The following is a 26819-nucleotide window of genomic DNA, read 5'->3' on the forward strand; positions in this document are numbered from 1 at the left end:
GCAGTATTTTTCCTCCTGATGGGTGGGTAAGCACAAGGTGTGGTTTGTCGTGAGGTCATGATAGAGGATGACAGGAATTGTGGATATCTGTCCTCAGCTCTTTCATACATTCTGGGGCGAACTTACACTCGCCGTCTTTTTAACCTACTCTCTTGTATGCTTGTGATGGTCACGGTAAAAACAAATTACTAAGAGATTACTATGTAGCTTTAAGAAAAGCAAGCAAACAAAACCATGTCAGGCAAACTGCACAAGGAGGTCAAAGACAGGACACAGCTGAGGGACAAGCAGGGGGACATGAGGGACATGCTCCTCACAGCCTCAGCACAGAAGATGAGGAAAACAGGTGTGACATCTCATGGTCAACCACTGTGTCAAGGAGTGCTCACCTTCTTCACTGTTGGTAACAGAAAGAATTCAACAGTATACCAATAAATAAACATACTGTCCGAATACCTGTGATAACAGCAACGAATAAAAGAAGCGGACTAGAACAAAATGTGAGGCACGCACAGAAACAGTGGACACATCTCCATATGAAAGCCTTGTAAAGTAACCAGGTCCCAAGCAGAAAGCAGTATTTGGAAGTGCCCCGATGGACAACTTGTGACTTCCAGACCCCCATCCTGCCCCTTCTGTGTCCCAGTTTACTTGGATTTGACTCTCATGGGTACTGTCCTACCTGTGCTAAGCTGAAACTGAGGGGTTTTGCTCAGCCTCAGACGGGCCAGCAGAACCACACAGGATTTCTTTACTCCCTTCATCTGCCTCTTCCCTCTTCTGCTCCAGTGCTTCACACTCTCTTAAGGCTGTAGTTAGTAGGGGCGAGGTGCTGTGAGCGCTATGGATATTTTGCCCCCTGTGAAGCAACTGCTGTGAGGCTGCCACAGGTTATGCCTGTTCTGGCCCTGTTGATGTGAGACAGCAACCTTTGTCTGGGTGACCACTGAGGAGCGTGTTATGACTGTCATGGTTTTATGATTGTAATTTTTCTTAATTAAGGTTGCTCTGAGGTGGAAGATGGCTGTACCTGTGCCATACCAGCAGCAGGAATTGTCTGACTTTGTGCCGCTCCCTCTAACACTGTCCCTTTACAAGCCTGTTACCACATTTTGAGCTCTCAAACACGCAATGAGTCTCAGTCCCATGCCAGAGAGGACATTTCTTTTTCTTTGATGCAAACAGAATGTGCTACAACCATGAAGTGCTAGATTGTGCTTCACAAGAAGTATATATAACTATCTACTGGCACTGGCATGCATGCAGGCAGTAGTACAGCATTTTTTCTAGTTAGTGATAAATGGCCCTAAATCATTCGTGTGCCATGTCAAAGAAAACAACAACCACGCACAAAACCAACAATTCTCCAGCTACTGATCAGAAGTAATAAGCATCACTCATAATAACAGCTATGCTGGGGGGAACTCACTGTCCTCTGGGTATCTTTTATGTCTGGCAATGTGTGCATCAGAACTTTATACAGCTTCCAAAAATAATTTGTTTAAAAGGCTCCTGGTTTATATTTGTCTCCTCATCTGTCATCTCAATAGATAAAATGAAACTTTATTAAAAGTCAGACCTCGACTAACAAACATGATGAGTGGGTTTTGTCACTTTATTAAAACTCGGTGTGTGCTGGAATTAATTATGTGCCTTTTGAAAATACAAAGAACTCGCTGTTGTAGGACAATAGCAACTTGATGGACCGCAGCAATAATGGGTGTCAACTTTTGCTACAGAGCTGCTGAGCTGCAGTTAGCTGTCTCAGTGTAGTTCTTTCATGCTGTAGGACCACAAGAGGCATTAATTAAAGCTTATTTCTAGCACTGCAAGCATGAAGCTCTTCATTCTGCAAGGATGTCTGCTTTAAGACGAGTAAGCTTTTAGGAGTAAGCTTATACTGATGACTGTTCATGGGCCCTACCCCCCTGAGGAGATGTGTTCTGCACCCTTTGAAGGGCCGCTGCTCACTGCATTCACACCAGAGATTTAGCTCTGACCTGCAGGGGATGTGCATGGGACATGAAGTGTCACGGAAGGCTTTCACCTGAATGCAGGCGAAGACATCATAAAATGCATTGTTCCTCCCCCCATCACCATGCCATGCCTTGCCCACCCACGTTCTTCACTTTGCTTCACAGCCGCAATGCTGAACCTCAATGTCAAACCTTAATAAGCCTTAATGCAAGAAATTCCTGTGTCAGGATTTAAAAAAAAAATAAAAAAAATCTCTCAATGAGTCACAGCAACCTAACGCTGGTATTGGTTTGCCAGGAGTCTGAGTCAGCACAGGTAGCATCCATCACCCCTTAGCCCTTCCCGCCTGGCACACAAAAACGAGCTCCGTGTGGTGGCAGGCTGTGACTGGTGGCAGAGCCCTGTGCACGTGGCTGTGCTGAGTTTGTTTGTAACTCAATGCAGCCAGGGGACCGGAGACCCAGACACAGCCTGCTGAGTGCCTGGGCTCAGCGTGCTCCCTTCACATCTCGCAGCAGTGCTCGGGGGTGTCTGGCACAGCTGTGCTTCCCCGAGGCACCCTCTGCTGCAGCAGCAAGGGAGCAGTGCCAGGGCTGCAGCTCCAGTGGCCGCAAGCACAAAGCCCAGAGTGTGCCCCGCAGACCTGGCGCTGGGAGCCTGGCGTAGCCACGTGCCTCCACGGCCCCGCTCCTGTCCCCAGAAACTGGCACACGAAGCTCCCTTCCCAAAGCAGGTGGCGTTGAGAGGGCATCGAGCCCTCCCCTCCCTACAAAATGCATTCATGGCTGTGCCAAGCAGTGGCTGCTGCACAGCCTGTGCATGCACTGGTATGAGTGTGCATATGTGCATGTGTCTTGTCTGCTGACTCCACCAGGCACAGCCTGCAGCCGTACTGAGAGGACACGTGCTGCTCTTCTCTAGGGGCCATAGGGAACTGGGGGCATGGGGTCCTGGCTGGACCACTATGACACACGCCTTCATGCCAGCACAGAGAAACATCACCTTCCCCATGTCACACAAATCGTAAGCATCACCAGAGGCACTTGTTCTGCAACACAGCTTCCAATTTTTATTAAAATCGAGTGTAACCTTTTATTTTCCCTTGCTCCATTCCTATAAGGAATGGCTTAACACAGAACTCTGCTAGTGTAGGGTTGGTGCTATAAGCTGAGGCAAAAAAAAAAACAAAAAAAACAAAAAACACCCCAACAAACCCACCTTTAATATTTCGTTCTCTTCCTAGGAGGAGGTGAATATGAAGGACAACACCACGGTTGGTCCTACAGCTCTGCTAATACCAATGGAGCTGTAGGTACAAGAGGCATTTGTGCCCCCTTCCCTGCTATCTCCTAAAGTATCCCACTATCCCACTTGGAGGAATACCTAAAAATGCACACAGTGCACTGACTTAGACCAGCTACACAGCTCCTCAAGTTGGAAAACCACACGTCAGAGGACTGGAAAGCTCATGAGACTAGCAGCAGTAAACAACATGCAGATGACACCACACTCATCTTCCCTTTCAACTGACCATTTTTTTTGAGAATCAGAAGGAACAGGCAGAACAATAATGATTTTTAGATGACAGCATTGTCTTTTTCTTAGTAGGGGGAAAAAAGCCTACTCCTAATGTAGATCACAGATGCTGTGCTGCAGCTTAGGCCACTGGAGGAGTCTCATTGACTTTACTCAATTTGGACTGGTCCTGACTGCAGTCACTGAGGAAGAGTATGCGGAACTGGGAGTCACTGTTGGTATAACATCACCTTCCCCTTCCTGGGCAGCACGTATTTGAGGTTTATTCATCTGTTAAACATGGTTTTGATACATGGGAGATGGAAAGCATTAAAAGAAAGTGGAGAAATGTTGTGAATTGTAAAAGTATTTGTTATATTCAACTGTTAGAAAAGAAAGAAAACCAACAATTCAACGTTCAGTACAATAGTCAGGAAGATTTTCTATGTATATTTCTGTCATGGGGCTAAGATACAAAGCTTACTGTGGTAAATACGCATATTTACTAAATAATGCATACTGAGCTAGAGCACACGTTGGAGCTGGCAGCTGGCGGTGCCTGATTTGTAAAACAGACAAAACCAAGCCCCTGGGAAAGCTGAAGAGATATTTCTGCCCTTCTCTCCCCCTCATCCCTTTGCTTGTCTGAGATTTGTGTTCCTCGGTGGAGCTGCCAAAACGAACTCCCCGTGCACGGAGCACACCAGAGGAAACCCCTCACTCGGCGTGTCGCGCACGGTGTCGCAGAGACGGGAGGAGGTGGCACGGTCACTGCCCCACCAAATGGCACCCCGGTGTGGACTCTTGGTGCTTCGTTATATCCTCCTGCCTGGCTGCATTCAACAGCTGCTCCTTGAGGTTGCCAAAACCAGTTACTCAATAGAAAAGAAATGCCCTACAAACAGTGGTGGAGCAGAGCTGAACTTGGTAGAGTTTCTAGGGACGCTTTTCAGTAGGCCCTTAAGATCAAAAGTTGGTCCTTGGGGAAAATCTTGTGTGTGTCTGCTCCTAATTTATGCAATTCAGGAGGTTCTGATTGCAGAATTGACCCCATCCACCATGTCTACAGCTTCTTGTGCTGCCAACTCACTTTAACTGTTGAGAATTTTAACTTCTTTTGGCTTCCTGGTCCACCGCTGGCTGACCCACTTCCCTGGCAGCATCTAGTGGGGATGCAACACCGAGCCCCTGTGAACTGTCACCACCCGTGAGCTTGGTGCTGTCTTCTAGCTGGCGCATCTGCCTGCTTGCTGCTCGTTGCTGCTGCTCCTTCAGCTCACTGTAGGAACGGGAAAAGGTATGAAAGATGGACGTGACCGGGAAGGCCATCAGTAAAATACCACTCAAGATACTGCTCAGGGCTACCACTTGTCCAGGGATGCTACGAGGCACCATGTCCCCATAGCCAACAGTGGTCATGGAGATGACAGCCCACCAGTAACTGGTGGGCACGCTCGTGAATTCTTGCTTGGCTCCCAGTTCGCTCTCAGCCAGATATACCAGTGGCGAGAAGAGGGCCATGGCAACACAAAGGAAGAGCAGGAGGAGCCCAAACTCCCTCGTGCACCGGCGCACGGTGAGCCCTAGGGTCTGCAGCCCCAGCGAGTGCCGCGCTAATCGCATCACGTAGAGGATGCGCAGAGCCCGCAGGAAGCGCAGCACCAGGCCCACTCGTTCCAGGTACTTGTTCCCTGCTCCTCCGCCAGGCTTGCTGCTGTTTTTTGTAGAGACCATATCCACAATGAGAGAGATATAGAAAGGCAGGATAGCCAGGATGTCGATGATGTTGAGCGGGGTTTTCAGGAAAGCACACTTGTTCTCTGCCTGGATGGATCGCAGGAGGAACTCAAACGAAAACCAAGCCACACACACTGTCTCCAGCACAAAGATGTTGTAGCACTTCTGTGAACATTCACCCTGGGGAAAAGAGGAGCAGGAAAAAACAAAAAAAAAATGGGGAAGAAAAAGATTTAGCCAGAGAGCAAACCAAAGAAACACAAAGTAGGAGTTCTTGAAGGCAAGTACCAATAGCATGTTACATTGATACAAATCGCTAGCTACCAAAGTAAAATCATTAGTGCTAAGAGCAGTTGGAATGAATGACTGAAAAACAGAGCAACTAATTGTGTGCTTGGCTGCAGGACAAGTTAACAATGTTCTGGAGTGTCCCAGGGCTGCCAAAAATTTGGTGTGATGTTATCAGCTGCCAGTCGGACAGCCCCTGCTGAAAAGCCAGCGGCTCACACCTCATTTCTGAGTAAGCCTTTAACATTCTGCAGAAAGGATTAGTACACAATTCACAGACCTTAATAAATGGAAGATTGCACCATCCCCTCCTCATAAATGATAAATTGCTTATAAATGGCTCATAAACACCCACAGCTTTTTATGTTGTGTGGTTGGAGTCACCTACAATCTATTATTCACAGAATATAGAATGTTTTTGAAATGCCAGTGAGCATTTATTAACCCACTAACCCTATAGCCAAAAGCTCATAGGAAGTACTGATAAATGTAGGTATTTCTAAAAGAAAAAGAGGAGGAACTCCAAGGACCATTTAAAATTACCTAACCTATAGCAACTAATGACCATGATGACCCCACAAGCTTTCTGAGGTAGAAAAGCACTGGGAAAAAAAGTGCCCCAGGCTCAATGAGTGGAAAATCAACAGAACCTTACTTCTTTCCTTACAAAGCCTGTAAACAAGCATCTGGAACATGTGAACAGAAGCAAACAATAATGGTGATGATGACTGTTCTTTGATTGTTAATTCAACAGCAGAAAGACTGTGGCAATTCTCCTCTACTTCACTGCTGGTAACTCCAGCTGAATAATAACCAGCTTCTTTAAATAGATTTTGATGTGGACAATTATAGGGCTAGCGCTGTTTTCTCTGTAAGTGCTCACATAAAAGTGTTAATGCACTGGTGGCTTTGAGCGGAAGGGAAGTGTATATTTATTTATGGTAAGTGTATATTTATTTGGTGAATCAGTTTGACTTGGAAGAGTTTGTGAAAACTCTTGTAACCGTGTAGGAATACATCCACACTGGAGGGATATGTAATTCCCACTGAACACACCGGCTATTAGGTATGAACGTAAAACATCATTCTGCTTGCCTATGCTAAATTATAGCGATAAAATCTCATTAAAGTGCTGCGAGGCTGTGTCATTGGGTGAGGCCTGTTTCACCAATGGTCAATCTGAGAACCTGGCACATCTATAAACAACTTCTGCCCACACGCTCACCACGGGTGTCTTCTGCAAGACAGAGCTGAGGAAATTTTTACTGCACAGTGACACATCCTACTTTCATCACTTCCCTAAGTGTTTACACATTCTTTTATTCTTGTTGTTAAACATAACAGCAAAGAAGTAATGGATCTTTCTTCACCCGCTAACTACAGCATTCCCCAAAACGTGGGGGAGTAACTGGATACACATTTTGAGCACAAAAGCCCTGCTACCCCAAGATATTATCCAAAGTGCTGAGGTGTTTTTCCCTTTTCACATTTAAGATAGGAATCCTTAGATCCTGCCTTTGTGATCCTTGTATGAAACATCACGAAAAGACTGCAGTGCTTTGTACTTCAAGGTGTTTTTAAATTCTGCTTCCTATTGGCATGATACACCTCCCATTGTCTCCCAGGGGGTCATTCTGGTATGGGAAGAAAATTAATTACTTGTCCCATTGAAATTGCTGCCCTGCCAAGATCTTAAGCATATCACAGGGAGGAGAGAATCTGGTTTTACTAATGTAGTAGCTCAGCCTGTATTTAACTTCCTCTCTAATTTTGATAGGTATGAAGACTAGAATTTATATCTGCCTCACTACACTAATATGGTCATAAGTATTTTTGTTACAGATATAACACATGGGACAAAACGTAGTTTTTAGGGGTTTCTCTCATGTCATAGTTAAGTTGCGAGGTTCTTCCAGTAGGTAACAAACAAAGAAGCTTTCATCCCACTGCACAAATCTAGCTTATCAGGATATGCTTGCTCTCACTCCTAAGGGCAATGGTTGCAGGTGATTTGCAGCTCTTGACACTATCCTTGCACTTACACAAAAGGATCAAACTGAGACTTTCTGAAGAAAACCTACAGAAGAATAATCATGGCTAAAGTGAAGCAGCAGAAATGACAAGAAGGAAAAAAAAAAACAAAAAAAAAAAACAACACCCACCAATGTGCACATTTCCTTTCTCTGAATGGTAGCTCACTACCTGGACCACCATGCAAGGAGACTAAAATGTAGCCTGCTTTAACAGACCTATCTGCCAAGAAGTGGTCTTTATTTTTATGTGTTTTCCATGCCATTAAAAGTTTAAGGAAGGTCAGTGAAGCCTATGGAAAATTTAGCCTTGGAATAAACCTATGAAGATGTTAAGATATTTAATAGTTGACTTGCTGTCTAGTATTCCACCCCACGTGGTGCAGAAGAGAAGGTAACATTCCTAAGCAATTCTGTATATGAATTTTGGTATGGGAGCAAAGAGGAGTGAACATTGTTCTTCATTAATGGAATACCAGCGGAGATGTCTTCCGTAAGACTCCATCTGCCCTCTTACATTGTGACATGTTTATCCTGGGTAGATTCACAAATCCACAGCTTTGCTATTTATGCCTCCAGTCTCCTGCAGAACTACATCAAAAAAGCAAGTGCAGGAGCAGCCTGGCAGGCTGCACTCAGCTGAGCATGAGAGGCTTGGATGTATCTGAAGTTTGGGCCATCCAATACAGCAGAATTAAACCAGCATCTTTACCCCTCACTGTAATGAAGAGCCGAAATGTACTCCATCCAGAACTGATGGGGGGCTCTGGCTTTTCTCCACTCTTCCCACTTTCTGCAGCTGACATTGCGAATGCTGCGATGTTTACTTTTAGTAGAGTGGAGTGATAATGCTCTGATACACAGAGCTCACTTTAATGGGATGAAACAATCCCCTTTTTTAGCTGATGCATAATTATCTTCAGCAAAGTATGACTCCTTCTCTGTACTGTTATTAACCTATTGCAATCTGAACAAGTCTGGCTCTGTCTGAAAGCTGTCCTGAGAATAAGAGGGTCTGAGCAGGTCTTAGAAAGCAGACCTGTGTATCAATTAACCTGCCACAGGCCTTTTTGCATTAATTAAATGTCCTTCTCTTCTCTGGACCTTGTTTCATTTACATCTCGGCATGACCTGTTACAATCTTCAGATGAAATCACAAACAGAAAAAACAAACGCATGTTTCACGCTCTTTGCACTTTGCTTCTTTTGGCTGCAGCTGCTTTTGCTTGCAGATTTTTCCCCTCAATAACAGCATTGTAAAAAAACAGCAAATATTCTCATTCTAAATTTTTTAACTATGTATTCAAGAGTCCATCCAGATGCTGTAACTGTGGTTAGGTTTTTGAGTTTTTTTTTTCCACTCAAGAAAACAAATAGAAAAGTACAGAAACACACACACACAAATGGGAAAAAGGGCAACCAAGAATGAACCAGCCATTGGAACACAGGAAAAACAAGTCCTAACAGAATCAGATAGTGTCCTGCCCAAAACAGATCTGTATCAATGCTGTATGTTCTCATAAAAAGATGAAGTTATATCATGGCTATAAACATGTACATTAACAACTACATATTGCTTTTTACTTTTTCAAAGTAAAAAATGTACCTTTTAGCTAGCTCTCATTCTGACTAACCATATTTCTTTGTCTGGTAATCTAACTGATACATTTTTATGGTTACATTTTCATACCCAGTTTTATAAAGATGGGCCACGGGAAAAAAAAAAAGTTTTTTAGCTTTCACAACAGTTTGATTTCTTCTTGTCATTTAGGGGTCTAAACAAAAAAAATAAATAAATAGAATGAACAGCAATCACAAAGGATACTCCCATTACACTTTTTTAATACTAAAAGACTAACATATATATTTTTTAAATATGTATATAGCCATACCATTAAATAAACAATGTCTTAAGCTTTTGATTACAGAAAGCAGTGGTATAGGAAAAATACATTTGCAGTTACACAGGATTTTGGGGACACATGCGAATGTCAACTCAGGACACAAAAAAAGAAAAGACGGAATGTCTTAGTGAATAATTCTGTGCAGTCAAATTAAAGTGAGTCTCTTTCACTAGGATTTACAGAAATTTGCTGTCAAAAAGCCAACTGCAGTACCTTTCTTCTGGGGACAGATTTTCTTTGCCAAAAGAACTACTGAGAAGATTACATAAAGAAAAGCTGGTGTCACTGGAGTTCAAGCCCAACTGTACTCACCGCTCTACATAGCCTAAAAGTTTGAGCCGCCTCTCGGAAATGTTGTGGTTTGGCCTGTGGGGTCCCTTCCACTGGCACTTCCCTGGACTGTGCCTCAGAAATATTGTAGACTTTGTTACGTGACTTCTTGATCATTGTTTTGTCTGATTTCCCCTGATTTTCCCTCTGATTTCCTGAGAAGAAATTTTGACTTTTCTCTAGATTCTCACAGGCTTTGATGCCATCTGCCCCCTCTGGTATGAGAAGATGCCAAAAGCCAGATCACCTCTTAACTATCCCAGCTCTTGTGCTGTTTTGCACACCTTTTTGCATGTCCAGTAGCTCCACAGTACTTTCGAGGAAGAAGTTTCAATGCCACCCCCTTTACCCATATAGAGAAGGATTTCCCTTCCTGTCCAGTTTGTAGTGTAAGAAAACAATAACAACAAAACCATGAGAGGAACTGCATAAAAAAGCCCTTACATAAGCTTTAAAATCATGACATCTCTAAAATGTTATTTGGATCCTCTTCTACTTGCCTTTTGTCACTTGAGCATTTTGGGTCTTGTTTTTCGAATGCTGCTCTGTGCATGACAAACCAAGTTATTCTTTAAATAAAAAATTCTTTGTAATGAAGGTCTCAGCACTGGAGATCAGCGTCGCAGAGACCTGCAGACGAAGGTCCTTATACGAAGGCTGTCCATAGCTGCAGAGTGCGAGACAGCCCCCAGCCCGGTGCTTTATGTCATTCCTGCCAGATTTGGGTGTGAGGCTGGACTGCTTGTTTCACTGAAGGTCTGCAGAGAGGTTTAGAGGACAGACACTCCTTTCCCACACCGCCTCTCCCCCCAGACACACTTCCAATTATTCAGCGGCCTAATCATTGGTGTGCTCGCCTGGCTGGCGAGAGACCCAGCTGCTGCTCTGAAACAGGAGGGTGGAAACCTGCACCTGGCCCTGTCCCAGCCTGCCCTGCCTTACTGGGTCAAGGTCCCGAGCATCACCCTGAAACGAATAATCCCTTCCTGACAGAAGTTCCAGCAAAGCCAGCAGCATTACCAGGCATACACACAAAGAAGACACAAAGATTTTGCTCCCACTGGCATTTTCTGATGAGAAACAATTTCGGGATGAAAAGCGATTTTCTGATAAAAGTACCCAGTCAATTTTCACAGCAAGGATGGGTGTACGACTCCTGCTATGTGACCCACCGCCGGAGTGCTGGAATGGCAGAGCAACCCCCCGCCTCGGGCACAGGCATGCTCCCCTCTCCTGGCGGCCACCGACAGACTCCGTTACTGCAATTTAGTGCCTCTGCCATTAAAACTGAGGTCAGTCCGAACTGGCAGCCAGCCTGCTCCGAGCATTTCTTGTGCTCCTGAGCAAAGATGATTCAGCTACTGCACAGTCTGTCCTCACAGCTCTCTGGCTGTGAATTCAAAGTAGTGTTATCTGTTTGTAAAGCCACCAAGGGGCCACAGAAGAACCCTCTGGTTCTTGCTGTAGACACTTTGATCTGGAGCTAGAGCTCAGTTTGTGCTTCATCTAGCTGCTACAAAAGATAACAAGAGCCTTGCCTTTATTGGGGAGGACTGTCACTAACAGTCTGCAGCGGTATTACTGATATAAGATAGCTCTTTTCCTTTTCCTTTTTTTTTTTTTCCCCATAGAACTTTATTAAGAGCAGAGGAGATAGGCAAGAGCTATACCTGCTCTCTCTCTGAATTCCTTTGACCTCTAGCACAACACAGCCACAAATCACCACTTTTCAATACCTTTCAGCCCGTAACTTTTAATCTGCTCGTGAAGCTGCAAATAACCATGGAACACCAACAGGAACAAGAGATGCCTACAGACTATGGTAACCGCCAGCTATAAATGTTCCTAAGCTAAAAATGTTGAACCTTGAGACCTGTTTAACCTTTTTCCCTGAAAATCTTGTAAACCTCTTAACAGCTGCACTCTGACTGCACAGATTGGGTGTATATATATGAATATTGGAGGAAAACACAGGAATTTCTGGGAAGAATGGAAAGCAGATAACTAGTACTACAGGTGCACAAAACATCCTCTCATAAGCATCTGCTTCTCAACCAGTTTTTCCTCACAGCTGCACCTAGTTTTAAAACCCACATCTCAAAAAGCAACAGCATTTGTTGGGGGGAAATGAGTGTTATCTGGCTGTGCTTTATGGAGAGCAACCAAAAACTGAGAACTGCAAGGAAGAAGCATGTAAAGAATAAAAGAGACCACAAATATCCATGAAACAGAACACGATCAACCTCCCTGTTCTTCAGATGCCTATCAGTAATGGAACAGTACCTCATCTGGAGAGGCTGGGGGGATGTAAAGACATCTAAGACCTTAAAAACTCCTCAGACTCTGTGACTGACTTGAGGGAATGGTATGTGCCCCAGCAGCCAGCTGCTGCTATCTCTCAGTCTGATCACACTACACACGAGGAGAGAGGGGCTACACTGCTACTTCAGAAGAAACAAACAACATTTGTATGTGGAGCTCACTGACAGACTGCAAGATGTAAGTGAAGGATTTGATTTCTTCAAGAACCATTCATGTTCAAGAAGGATGGTTCAAACTGGAATGAGTTGAGAAAGTAATAACCCAAGGTTACTTGGATGATTAGTGGAATGGAAAAACTATCTTAAAAACAGACAATTAATTGCATTTGAGTTGTTTGCCATCGTCAAATGAAGGCGGAAAAGAGGCACAGTTGCTGTCTGTAAATATTACAAGGAGATGAAGAGAAGCACTGTTTAATGGTGTGGTCAAATGTTCTCACACAGATTTATGTGGACTAGCTGAAAATACTGTAATCTTAATCTACTGCCTGGATGTTTAGTCCCCACCTCAGTCCACAGAATGGGACTTAATCCTTTTCATTCTTTAATTCTTTATTGCATAACCCTTAATTATCATTCTTTAGTCCTCTTCAGCACAAACAGGATAACCCAAACTTCCCTCACTTCCCTCAGAAGCCATCTGGACATGGTCATGAGCAACCTCTAGGTGTCCCTGCTTGAAGAAAGGAGTTGGACCAGACGACCTTCAGAGGTCCCTTCCAACCACAACCGTTCTGTGATTCTGTGATTGTTATTAATCTAAAGGACAATGTAAGACTATAAGCGGGCTAGTAATGACATTTAGAACCCTACGACCTCAAGAACGTGTTTGCCATCATTTTTGTGACCAGATATTCTGAGTCAAAACAGCAGTTAGCTGTATCTGGGCTCTGCTTTGGCAGTTTTATAATCTCTCAGTGACCTTTGGAAATTGTCTGAAGATTAACAGCTACACAAGAAGACATAGGTCCATGAGAATAAGATACTATATCTGAAATTCAAGAACTCCCACAGCATTCAAAGCAAGAATTCACAGACCACTGTCCATATCACTTTCTTTCTAGCAGCTTTGTTCTGCAGCAGATCCTCCCTGTGGGAACCACCCGGGGCAATGTGTGAATGTGGCTCCCACAAAGCCTGCCATGCTTGGACCAGGCATTGCTTGCCCAGCCTAACCTCAGGGGACTCAGTGCAAAGGATTTGTTTATCAGTGCCACTGCCAGTATTACCGACAGTAACACAGAAAAGAATGATGATTTTTAAAAGGTTGGACCACATGATCTTAGAGGTCTTTTCAGACCTTCAGGTCTTCTTTTATATCTTTATACAGATATACCATTTCTACAGCTGTGAGCTTCCTAAGAATCATAGAACAGCTTGGGTTGGAAGGGACCTCAAAGATCAACCAGTTCCAACCCCCTGCCATTGGTAGGGACACCACTCACTAGTTGGTTGGTGGAGTTGCTCAGGACCTCTTCAAACCTGGTCTTGAACATCTCTAGGGATGAGGCATCCACAACCTCTGGGCAACCTGTTCCAGTGCCTCACCACCTCCTGAGTGAAGAATTTCCTCCTAACCTCTAATCTAAATCCCCCCTCTTTTAGATTAAAACCGTTCCCCCTCATCCTGTCAATATCTGTTTGAGCAAAGAGTTGTTCTCCATCTTTTTTACAAGTCCCCTTTAAGTACTGAAAGGCTGCCCTGAGGTCACCCCTCAGCCTTCTCTTCTCCAGGCTGAACATCCCCAGCTCTCTCAGCCTTTCTTCATGGTGGAGGTACACCAGCCCTCTGAGCATCTTTGTGGCCCTCCCCTGGACCTGCTCTAACAGCCCCACATCCTTCTTGTGCTGGAGGACCCAGCACTTCACGTGGGGCCTCACAAGGGCAGAGCAGAGGGGCACAATCACCTCCCTCGCCCTGCTGGGCACCCCTGTTGATGCAGCCCGGGATGCAGGTGGCCTTCTGGGCTGCAAGCGTGCACTGATGGCTCGTGTCGAGTTTCTCATCCACCAGAACCCCCAAGTCCTTCTCTCAGGGCTGCTCTCAGTGAGTTCTTCTCCCAGCCTGTGCTCATGTCTGGGATTGCCCCGGCCCAGGCGCAGCACCTTGCCTTTGGACTTGTTGAACCTCATTAGGTTCACGTGGGCCCACTTCTCAAGCTTGTAAGCCCAGCATCATATACTTTTCTTCTTCTTTTCAAGATTGCTTCAAGCACTAAAAGAGAATCTTTCTTATTCTCACTCTCACACACACATTTTGTAACTTGCTAATTGGATTAAAAAGAACAACTGATTCTTTAAAGCATTTTAAAGCTTATTTTCCCTAGTTTTCCCTTTCTTTCAATCCATTTTATAGGCTTTTCTCCTCCTCCTGCCTCCCACTCACTGCTGGTTCTATTTTACTGACCCACATTAGTTTTACTGGTTCCTGCAACCCTGCAACCTGCTATAGAAGTTGGGGGTGTCTGTTTTTTCAATTTGGAGGAATGAAGGACAGAGTCAAGCTTATTCTTTTTCTCTTACGTATTTTTCCAAACCTGCTTTTTTTAACCCTCTCTGTCACTTTATCCTATTAGCTGAAAACAAGCGAAGGATTTGCCTGTCTTGCCTCTGGGCAGATTTGCTCCCCTGCTCTGTAGTGGCTCAGTCGCAGCTGGCAATCTGCTGCTGCATTGCCCTTGCACTAAAACACCCTAAGCTGTATTCCTGAATTTGTGAAGTGGGTGAATTTTTTGCATGATGAATCTGACCACTGTGGAGCCCTGCACTCTTCTATATTTCTTCTTTCTGCCCAAGGCAACGGTGTTTATCTGTGACGCTGAAGCAGAGCAGAACTGGGTGACTTACCTTAGAATCAGGCAGAAGTTCTGCTGTGTACACAGGCAGCAAGCTAGGGTCTTGGATGAAATATCCACAGCTTCTGCCCACAGAAACTCTGTGTGTGTGTGTGAACTTTTCAAAAAGGTGCTGGAATTTCTGTTCCAAGCACAGTTCAGGATGTATTGAATGGCTTGAAGCTGCAAGCTCAGGTCTGAACAGAGCTAAGCACTGAGACTAAACCTTGACTGTAAGATGCTCCAGCCTCTGTAGGACACCCTACCAATACAGTCAGTGACAGACGAGGTTCAGGATCCTGCCATCCCAGAGAGGTTTAAAAGGCTGACAGAATGTATTTAAAAACTACATAAGATGTACTCCAGTATCTTTAGGTATTTTAATTACCAACACTGTGATATATCCTATTTAGAGCATGGATTTGTCTACCTTCAGGTTCTAGACACTTGTTCACTGTTGTCCACAAGCATTTTCTTATTCTGCTGTTTATCGCATTAAAAAATATTTCACTATCTCACTGTAAAGCAGATTTTTCAAGTTTTAAGTAATTCTTTTCACTTTTTTTGCTAATTTACCTGCTTAATGGATACCGGATCTGGACACTATCTCAAGCCTCGTGCTTTGTCTGTTAATTACTCTCACACGGGAAATTGCATACAGCTGATTGTTCACCAGCATCTACAAATCCTCTGTTGCGTTCTCACTTTCTGAAAGAGTCTTTCATCCTGGGCATACTCACTTACACTCACTTATAAAGTTGTGGTCTCTGCTGACGAGCATAGAGTTATCTGGCCACATTCAAATCAGTTCAGTTTACTGTGACAGGTACTTCTAGCACCTGACTAGTGTGTTGTTTCTGTGCTATGTGTAAATTTAATTTGCACTTGTTTTTTATTTTCTCCCAAACCACCAACAAAACACCTAAGCAGCTCTGAACCAAAACCAGAAACAGTTTCAAGTCTTTCCACATACGCTGTCACTGGGTGATGATTTCTCATGTTAGTTTTCTGCTACTTTGAAATCTAATAGAAATTTGTAAAACATTTAATATTGGAGGTAAGTTTTTGAAAAATGGCATTTTAATTAAAGAAGGATATGAGGCACTGAATTAAATATCTTACAGAAGTATAAGTACCTACACTAGAAGATATTTTTTTTCCAGAAAACTTCATAATCTTATAAAATTATATTGTTTGAGTCATCTTCTGAACAGACTAGAATTGTTTTTTTAATAGTTTTACTTGGAACTAATATTATGCTTATCTTTTTAGAGTCTATCAACCCTACAGTTTTCTTTCAGCCCTTTCTTAAGCCTTTGTTAAAAAGCTATTGCAAAATTTTTAACCTTTTTTTTTCCCATTTGCATACCACTCCTCTCTTAATTTGTCTTGAATTTAAATGTCTCCATGAACACTATAAAAAGTCCTCAATTTCAAGAACTTCTACACTTCATTTCAGTCATGACATGCTAAGCAATGAAAATGTAAGTATAAATTTAAATGCTTTAGTGCACAGCCCAGTCAGCTCATTACCTCAGCCTACTTCTATGAGATGTAGCCAATCAAAAATCTGGTTGCTTTCTTTTATTCAAAACCTCTGGGATGGGCAGCAACATGCCCTCGAGATCTGAGATGAATACACAGACCTTATTTTTATTACAAATCAACGAAAGATTCCTCTCTTTCAAAACACTAAGACGATATTAAACATACTCATACAGCACAAGCTGTCTTGCAAAAGGCAATGGCACAAACTCTGGGGTGAAGAAGCTATGCTGTACCCTGACAATATTACAATCCCGGCTATACTTAGTAGCTGTATTAATTTTACAAATATGACTTGAGACCACACAACTATTATCATGAGATTGCTTCAAAGACTCCCTGGATGATTTACCTGGAGATCTGGCGAACAAGCCCACTGGTAGGTATTGATATTTATAGCAGTGGAACCACAGAAATTTAAAAGAAACTAAATATGAGTACATTTTGCTGGGTGAGACACATTGCACTGAACATATATAAGGTAACGTGACAGAATTACCAATGTTTTTATGGAAGAGTCTTAGCTGTTTAATTATTTATCACTAATGTTATATTGCAGTATATTTATACAATATTTAAAAGAAAACCTAAGCCTGCTATTTATTCATGAGAAGATACCTTGTAGACAGAGAGAGTTCATGAGTACATCATAAAGTTATCAACAAGTCAACAGGAATTTTATCTTACCCAATTCTTACTTCATCCCCCAGCTAACAGTGCAGAGAAACACTCTGCAGATAACCAATACAGATTTAGATTCAGATCCACAAAAGAAAGATTAATACACATATTTCTTTTACATTAAGGGCTGTACCATTCAGATGAATCACAGGCGAAGCACAGTTCCCTGTGCTGTGGTGGTCAAAGGACATTATCACCACTATCACCACTTCTTCGTATTTGCAGAGAACATTTTGCTGTTAGTCTTTTATTTGCAGATTTCATGGGAATTAGATAAAAGATGAACACAACTCAAAAAAAAAAACAACAACCCACATAATTCAACATTGTGGAGAGGTCCTTGATTCCTTGACTTTAAAGGTATGTGTGTGACCCACAGAAGCAACATCCCTTTTATTTTTTAAACCTCGTCATTTCCAACCGCTTTCAGTCAACCTTCAGCTGCCTGAAAGGCAACATGCACAGCAAATTTCTCTGACCGTCAGATAGGAGCTGGGATACTACACTACGATGACTCAGACTTGCACCACAAGAAACCTTGCAGCTATTTCTCAGTCTGAGATAGTAACGATATCATACAGTGATTGCATCTTGCATGAACTAAGATGGTCTCATTGATGAAAATAATAAAAAAAATAATCCTTATTTAGAAACCTAGCTCCCAGGCTGACATATGAGGAATGTGCACTTGTATCTGAACAGCATTATAGATGCAATTTTTATTTGTGATGATAAAGTCCCCAAACATATTCAGGCTTTCTGTCCAAAAGCATTCACAATCTAACTGAACTACACAAAACTACTACCCTACACAGACTACACAAAACAGGAGATCAAACTACATGAAATAGATGGAGCATGCAAACATTTTGCATATTTCTGATGACTAAAGCTGTGGGTAAAGGATGCTCTCAAAGCCTATAATTTGGTGTTTATGTTAATATTTTAGTGTAAGCACCATCTGAACAGAAAATGTACCTTAAGTTTATGATGAAAAAAAAAAAAGGAACACTTCAATTATAGTTAAAATACAGCTCTGCAATGCTGTGAGTATTACGTGGAAGTGAAACTGAACATGAATCTTAGGAGTCTGCAGGAACTTCACTGACAACAATGCTGTAGAAAAGGCAGGTCACAAATCTTAGCAAGTTATTTGGTCCCCTCCATCCCTACCCCCCAGATAGCTGTGGCCTGGACTGCCCAGAGTGAACACAAAATGCAACCTAGCAATATGCGAGACGAGTACATCAGTATGATGTACTGACAGTTCAGATGCCTTAACTGCTGATATTGCCAAAGCTCATTGTTTTTGCATTTAAGCAGCAGAGCTGTGGAAATGGTATAAAGCATTCTCTGATGATCCCTAGGGAAATAAGTTAGTTCAATTTCTTAAGATTCTTTTTATAAAACCTCACCCTTGGTGCCTATATGCTATAAATAATTATCTGTAATTCCAGATGGGATTTTTTTAAAATACATGTTTTATGTTGACTGTGTGGTAATTCCTATAACAGTTTATTCCATAAAGAAAAGAAAAACAGAAGCTACAATTTTATTAAGACTTTCATTCATGAAAACAAATTATCTATGCAACACAAATGCCGCTGAGTTAAAATCCTCTACAATACTTTTTCACTGAAATCAGTAAATGACTTAATGTAAAAATGACAGTTTTCCCCACCTAGAAGTACCTCAAACTGGAAGACTTTTGAGATGAGGTAGTATCTATCATTCATTCAACAAAATGTTTGGCATTTCTGACACCCCGAGGCCCTGAATACTTATATTTCTTCCTCATTTAATGACCTATTTAGACTACAAACCTAAAGAAATCAACATTAATAATCAAAGAATCACTGAATGGTCGAGGTTGGAAAGGACCTCTAGGTCAAGGTCATTTGGTCCAACTCCCTTGCTCAAGCAGGGCCACCTACAGCACATTGCCCAGGACCATGTCCAGATGGCTTCTGAATATCTCTAAGGAGAGAGACTCCACTAGGTCTCTGGAATACCTGTACCAGTGCTCAGTCACCTGCACAGTAAGGTCACCTTATGTTCAGGCAAAGCCTTCTGCGTTCCATTTTGTGCCCGCTGCCTCTTGTCCTGTCACTGGGCATCACTGAAAAGAGCCTGCCTCCATCCTCTTTGTACCATCCCTTCAGGGATCAATAATAAGACTCTCTCTGAACCTTCTCTTCTCTAGACTGAGCAGTCCCAGCTCTCTCTACCTTTCCTTCATCATTTTTATGGCCCTTCATTGGACTCTCTCCAGTAGCTCCATGTCTCTCTTGTACTCTGTTGTGGAGCCCAGGACTGGACACAGTACTCCAGGGGTGACATCGCCAACACTGAGTAGAGGCGAAGGTTGACCTGCCTCAACCTGCTGGCAATACTTTGTCTAATGCAGTCCGGGATACCATTAGCCTTCTATGCAGCATGGGCACATTGTTGGCTTATGTTCAACTTGGTGTCCACCAGGACACCCGACCAGACTGGCCTCCAACCAAACTTTGCACCACCAATTACCAGCCTAGGCCTGGCCATTCAACCAGTTTTCAATGCACCTCACTGCCTGATCATCCAGCCCATACATACATCAACAGCTTCTCCTGATGACTTGTTATGCAAGACTCTCTTAACCTTGTCTGAAATTAGGTTTGTCATGTACCTTTGCAAACCGAAGTCTTTAGTCACAACTTTGTTTAAAACACACATTCAAAATTTATCTACTCTTCATGAAAGTCGAAGCACAGTGTGCAAATTAAGCTTAGAAGGTTAAATAGTTTCAGGCTTCTTTATGAGCTATTATTAACTTCATTATTTATGAGTCTCTCTCTTTGTTGTAACGTTCTTCAGCTGAAGGTTACTGAACTGTAACTTCCTATCAGAGCATCTTTAATTAGCCTAGCTTTTCCCAATGCATTAGAAAGCATAGTGAAGAAGGAAGTACCATCTGATTTTCTTCTCCTTCTTTTACACAATACCACTACAAATGATTGAGCTCAGTGGGACTCAGCCCTACAAATGCTTTTGTGAATCAGGACAAAATGGCTGATATTAATCTCTTTGTTCACCGTATTTTTTTTGTGATGAGGAAGATTGTCTAACAAAATAAAGAAGCTTTCTTCAGATAGAAATGGTTGAAATTTCTTTTTTCTCCAAGAAGAAAAATGAAGAGTCTAGTATGATGACCACCTGGCTTTCAGATGAATCTCTTAAAGTCTTTTGATTGTTCAGCTCTTACTGTGTTCTTAAAGCTTTTACTGTAATGTATTCCCAACTTGGTTAAGCCACTTCACTTTCCTGAAAATTTCAGAAGCAGTTAGCATGTGCATCACTGGATTGGTGGGTTTTATTTGATTTAATCAGTAAACAAAAGCTAAATGATAAAAAAATCATAGAAGGCATGTCATAGTTTGGTAAGTAAAAAGTAGTTTAGGATCTGATTCTGCCAGCTTTATTAATAATTGTACAGCACCTGAAATCTGATACTACTTCCAAAAAGAGTAAAACTTGAGATGAATCAGGGTGACCATTAATGAGAATAAGATGGTTGCAGTGCATGGGAACACTATGCTTTCCCACTCTTGACACTAGGCATTGCCACTGTCATTTAGAACATCTGGAGCAGCTAATAAAGTCAACAAAATGTATGATTGATTTTTTTCTCTGTTTGAAAAGACATAGGCAGATACCTAAAATAATGCACCTCGAGTACTGTGTTCAGCTTTGGGCCCCTCACTACAAGAAGGACATTAAGGCCCTGGAAAGTGTCCAGAGAAGGGCTACAAAGCTGGTGAAGGGCCTGGAACACAAGTCCTATGAGGAGTGGCTGAGGGAACTGGGGTTGTTTAGCCTGGAGAAGAGGAGGCTCAGGGGAGACCTTATGGCTCTCTACAACTACCTGAAAGGGGGTTGTGGGGAGCTGGGGGTCGGCCTCTTCTCGCAGATAACTAGTGATAGGACTAGAGGGAATGGCCTCAAGTTGTGCCAGGCAAGGTTTAGTTTGGAAAGGAGGAGACATTTCTTCTCAGAAAGAGCAGTCAGGTGTTGGAAGGGGGTGCCCAGGGAGGTGGTGGAGTCACCGTCCCTGGCGTGTTCAAGGAAAGGTTGGACGTGGTGCTTAGGGACATGATTTAGTGGGTGACATTGGTGGTAGGGGGATGGTTGGACCAGATGATCTTGGAGGTCTTTTCCAACCTTAGTGATTTTATGATTCTATGATTTCCTCATACACTTGGTAATTAAGGCTTTTAAGATCCCACATTTACTTACACCTCTGCAAGACATCACTGGTAGTAACAGCTGGTCTCTTCGGATCATATTAAAGGCTCAGGGTATGAAAAACTGCTCTCCAGAACACTTAGTTCATTATAAGGTCCTCTCTTTCCCTGCAGCAATAACAGGACAGATAGGTGGCACATAAATCTCTTCTAGAAAATGCCAGCTCAGGGAAAAGACCACCGCTTGTTAATCAGAGTACCTACCGCTTCAGCTCTGACACAGAATCATAACAACAATAACTCCAGCCAGACAGCCTGGAAAATGTACACACTGAGTACTGCGCGTCTTTGAAATAATATTTACTGTTTGTTTTTGTTCCTTAGCCAGAAGAGATGCAGACACATTTCTGCTTGTTAGGAGAATGTAAAATCAGACCAAAGAGCTATCCCTGAGTACGAATTTTATAGTAGGTACTAAAGGATACAGCTCAGGACGATTAACATGCCTTTGAATTCAATGAGCTCTCTTCTCTCCACACCTATTATTTGAGGAGCTGCTTTGCCTTGCCAAGCCATGTACAGACGACACACAAGGAGTCTGTAACTTAGGTCTCTGCTCCTACAAGCCACTCCACGTGGGCAGATGCCTGACTCCTTGCCCAGCTTTACTGAGGCTGAAAAGATCTACACAAGTATGTACATCCATTTGTGCAGGACCAAAATCAGTCACTGTGTATGACTCCTGGCATGACTAATTACACCTCAGAGCGCTGACCTGCTCTGGCTCAGTAGTGGGCCAGGAACATGACATGAAATAAGCTATGTAAGAAGTGATACCTCACCTGTGCTGTCTGCTACAGAATTACCTTTATCTCAAACAAAATATCAGCTTCCAGTCTGTCCACAGTCCTTCTCTGTGGAAAGGACAGAACAAAGCTTATTGCAGAAGGTCTGTGCTTTTGGAATTTAAGGGCATAAGAAAACATCAGATCATTTACTCTGATCTCCTTTATATCACAAGCATTCACCTTTGCAACTTGAACTGAAAGCAGTAATTTATTTCTGAACGAATTAGCATGTGTTTAGCCAAAGGCTACCTTCCAGCAGGGCACTGAGCTTAGAACTCAAAATATCAAAAAACACAAAATCCAATAATTCTCTTCATACTGCCCCAGTAATTAATCACCATGGTATTGAACATTGGCACCTAGTTTCCCATATGAATTTATTAGGAGTCAGCTTTTAACCACACATCCTTTCTCTGCTTAATTTAGTTCTTTTAGTTTATATATTTCCCTCCCCCAATAAAAGACTCTTGTTTGATTAATTGTCACCTTGATGTTCCTTTTGATAATCTAAATAAATGGAAATGTTCAAGTTTCTTACTGTATGGCATTTTCTCCAGGTGTCTAATATTGATAGTTTTTTGCATCCTCTTCCACTTTTTAAAACAACATTTAAAAATGTGAATGTGAGAACTGACTGCAGTATTCTAATGTCACTCTCACCTATGCTGCATAGAGGCACAAAATTATCTTTCAGCTTCTAATCACTACTCCCTAAGCTTGCAAATTCAAGGATTGTATTAACCCTTCTGATTTTATACTGCAAAAGGAACTTGTATTCCATTGCTTGTCCTCTAAATCCTTTTTAGAGACTCCCCACTTTTGCAAAAGTAAGTTTGCCTTCATTTTCATTGTACAATTTTGTACTTGCCTGTATGAAAACGTGCTCCTTTTAATGGCCACAGCTTACCAAGAACTCCATGCTTCTCTCATATGTTTGCTCTATCCCCTTCATTACCCTTCTCCTCCCAAGAAATTTTATTAGTAAATAGTCCCTATTTATGTTCTGATCATTGGTAAAAATGTAAGGAGCCTAAACTCTAACAGATTACTCTGAAAGCAATTGTTCAGCTCTCATTTAAAGCAAGGAACCTCTAAATATAAAACATATCTCAGTTTTCAACAGTAAAATATTCCCCCCATGCTTAAAATTCTAGCATACTGGAGCGCCGTTGTTTAATTAGAGTAAAAGGCATACATTTTGGAAATTTTTTTTTTTAATTATTAGGACAGTATAGCTTTACCTATTACCCAGTTTAGCTACTATCCTCAAATTTTGTGTGATAAAAAGCCTTGAAAACAAAGGTGTCATAATGAATCAACCATCAAGCAACATATGAAATATTTTTTCTTTTTTCTTGGCATGAACTGCTGCTATTTAATGATTCAAATCAAACAACTCAGTTGATATCTAACCTAAGCATACAAGCAAAGGTTGATTTAACTGCACACAAAGTACTCAGTCAAATGCAGCACGAGTCTCTGTGGAATTGCTGGACCCATTTTTCATCTGCATGCTTTTACTTCCAACACTACAAAACACTAAATGTCTTCTGACAGTTAATGACCAGTGAGGGACGAGCCATTCAGCAGCTAGGAGATGGCACACAAGATGAGATCTGCTTTAACGTGAGCTTAGTATTCAACTAATAGACAGATTTTGGCTGGATGAAGTACTGTCTTGGGAGGTCAAGTTCACAAACACACTTAATGATCACTGGGCTGGAAAAGAAGCCCAGACAATCAGGATCTTTCTTGGACCTGAAAGGAAGGTGTGGGGAGCTGGGGGTCGGCCTCTTCTCACAAATAACCAGTGATAGGACTAGAGGGAATGGCCTCAAGTTGTGCCGCAAGGGTCAGGTTGGAAACGAGGAGACATTTCTTCTCAGAAAGAGCAGTCAGGCATTGGAACGGGTTGCCCAGGGAGGTGGTGGAGTCCCCGTCCCTGGGGGTGTTTAATGTGGTTGGAAGTGGTGCTTAGGGACATGGTTTAGTGGGTGACATTGGTGGTATGGTGATGGTTGGACCAGGTGAAGTTGGAGGTCTTTTCCAACCTTAATGATTCTATGATTCTATGATTTTGTTCTATGATCTGAATAAAACTAAAGAGGCCACGAACTCTGCCAAAAGTTGCCACCCCAAACCCATTAGATTGCATTCCAGCATATATTGAGTTCAATTGTGAAAGTCCTCCTTTATCAGTCTTCGCATGAGCTCTCTTTGGCCTACATACAGCTAATTCTAGGAATCTGAACTTCTGCACAAACAAAGCACTAAATTCTTGGGAAATTTACTCTGTTTCTACAGTTAAATCTCTGCCTCAGCTTCCCTGCCCTTTAACTCACCTGTAACATTAAAATATTTTTAGATGTGTTTTTTACAATGAGTTACTGAGAGTTCATTAAAAGGGGTACGTTAAAGTTCTTCTAAGGAAAACTGATCTGTTAGCTTTTAACTCTGAATGCTCTTCAAAGAATTAACTCCCAAGCAAGGCTAATTTTGATAACCACAACAGCTAGTTTGTCATCTTGTCACGATAACAGAAAACAAATCTGTTAGATAAAACTATCGACTAGTGTAAACTGGCAAAGATGTGCTGGCAAGACAAAGCTTGGCCCAGTCTTCCCTCAATATTAAATGCATAATGCTTTCTGTGTTCTACTCTGGCTAGCTCTCCACATCATAAATACCGAATACAATACCTGCATGGTTGCCAGAGTGACTTTGCCTATCACCTTCCCCAAGGAGACAACACAAAACACACTTTACTCTGAGAAAAGCTGCACTCACCCGATCTTCTTCTTCTCTGACATCTGGCATGGTGCTGATACAGAGGCTGACTGCAGTGATGGCAACGAAAGAGACTGAAATACAAGCAAAGATCTTTCCTGGGATCCCTGAGTGGGGGTTCTCCACCATATCCCTGAGCTTTCTCATGCACAAACTCAATCGGCTATTGTCCTGGAAGGCACATTGCGTAGTTTCACTAAATACCATCTCCCCCTCATACAGCCTGGCCTCAGCTGCCTCCTCCTCTTTCTGTCGCAATCTCTTTTTACAGCACCACTCCAGGTGGTCCTCTTCTATACCCCAGTACACAAGTTCCTCTTGAAAAGAAAGAGCACACATCTCCCTGAGCAGCCTCAGCTTCCCAGCTGTCAGGAAAGTCATGATTGTCCTGAAGGCACAAGGATTACGGTCAAAAAAAAATTCATTGCAGCTAACATCATAGTCATCACAGATGTTCATGATCTCATCATAATTGTTGCAAGATTTTAGCTTCCCAAGCCTGGTCAAGGGGCAGTTCTCCAAGGTGGTCCACGGGATTTTGTATTTAATGCCACCTACATTGATGATCACAAACCTGGTCCGGTCATCCAGGCGGGCTAAGCAGCACAAGTCTTCCCCAGGGTGCAGAAGTTTGGCCTTTTTGTAGAAAAGTCCTTTCTTGGTTTGCACTTCACACAAGCTTTCCAAGTTATTGAAGGAGTAGGAGCTGAACGCAGGATCTGCATTTCCAGTGAGTAATGCCATTTCTTAATACATGTGTGGAGTTCATAGGGAAGTAGAGGCTACTCAAAGCATCTGGTCCTTGATAGTAGAGTTGGTCTGTGAAACAGAATTTTTAAATGACAACAAAATGAGTACTTTGCTAGGTGAAAAACAATCTCATCTCATTAAACTTTTCTCCATGACATTACTTTTCCCCCTATTATGTTAGAACCATATTCGCCCTATACCCACTGGAGAGTAAGAACTTAAACTGCAGTAAGGTTGAAAGCCATGTCCATACTTCTGTAGTTTAGTCACTGAATGAATGGAAAAAAAACAGTGTTACATTTTCAGCAATTTCTCTTCTACAGGTTCAAGCTCTATCCCAGATGTCTAGGGAAGGGGAATTGGGGCTTTTAGATTAAAGGGAATTTACATTTTAGCAACGTAAGGAAGGAAATTAGTTGCAAATGTTTTTTGATTATTTTGACCCATCTATTTAAAATACCTATTAAAAAAATGCCTGAAGTGTGAGGATAAAATGTATGCCTGCAGTACCATCAGAAATGTGATTGCAGTAATGCTGGTAACTCCTATTTTAAATTTACCAAGTTTAGCTACTAATAGCAATGAATATGCTGGAGCTGAGAATCAAGTCTGCAGCCAGCACCCAAGCCAGTTTGGGTGCTTGAGCACAAAGTGTGTACTACTGAGATTCATTTGCTACTGTTGTCCCATCAAAATGCATTAAAAGCTATACTGGGCATATCTACCAGTAGATAAAAGTAGCAAAGCTGTGCTGTCATGCCTAGGTCACTGCCATACAATCTAAAGAAATCTCCTGCAGGGAGGTGCACATCCTGCCTCTGAGTGGAGGCTGTCAGAGGTGGCAGTCTGGAAGAGAAATCACTCCAGGAACCTTGGGAGATTCTGGTGTGGTTTTGACTAACAGAGGTGGAAAGAATGTCCTGCAGTCTGGCAGCATTTCTGAAATGGGAGGCTGAACCTCAGAACAAAGCAGAGCTGGAGGCGACCTGCTTGCTGCTCTTACTTCTGGATAATGCCGAATCCAGCTCATCCCAGTTTAATAGAGGTAG

The 26819-nt window shown here is 42.5% G+C and overlaps 1 protein-coding gene across 1 annotated transcript; it reads right to left on the reverse strand.

Annotated features, from left to right (window-relative positions):
• Positions 1-51: 51 nt before the first annotated feature.
• Positions 52-25833, reverse strand: KCNG2 (potassium voltage-gated channel modifier subfamily G member 2). Its single transcript, XM_048075847.2, has 2 exons — positions 25021-25833; positions 52-5409 (listed from the first exon to the last, which is right to left on the reverse strand). The coding sequence occupies exons 1-2, from the start codon at positions 25762-25764 to the stop codon at positions 4600-4602; spliced, it is 1554 nt and encodes a 517-aa protein (XP_047931804.2). The 5' UTR covers positions 25765-25833; the 3' UTR covers positions 52-4599.
• Positions 25834-26819: the final 986 nt, after the last annotated feature.

This window comes from Anser cygnoides, chromosome 2 (assembly GCF_040182565.1).
Source record: "Anser cygnoides isolate HZ-2024a breed goose chromosome 2, Taihu_goose_T2T_genome, whole genome shotgun sequence".
Taxonomy (NCBI): Eukaryota; Metazoa; Chordata; class Aves; order Anseriformes; family Anatidae; genus Anser; species Anser cygnoides.

Excerpts from the sequence above, each read along its gene's own strand:
- KCNG2 (XM_048075847.2), bottom strand. The coding sequence starts at position 25,764 with ATGGCATTACTCACTGGAAATGCAGATCCTGCGTTCAGCTCCTACTCC. Across the intron at positions 5,410-25,020 it reads TCAGAGAAGAAGAAGATCGG|GGTGAATGTTCACAGAAGTG; the intron begins GTGAGTGCAGCT and ends TCTTTTCCCCAG.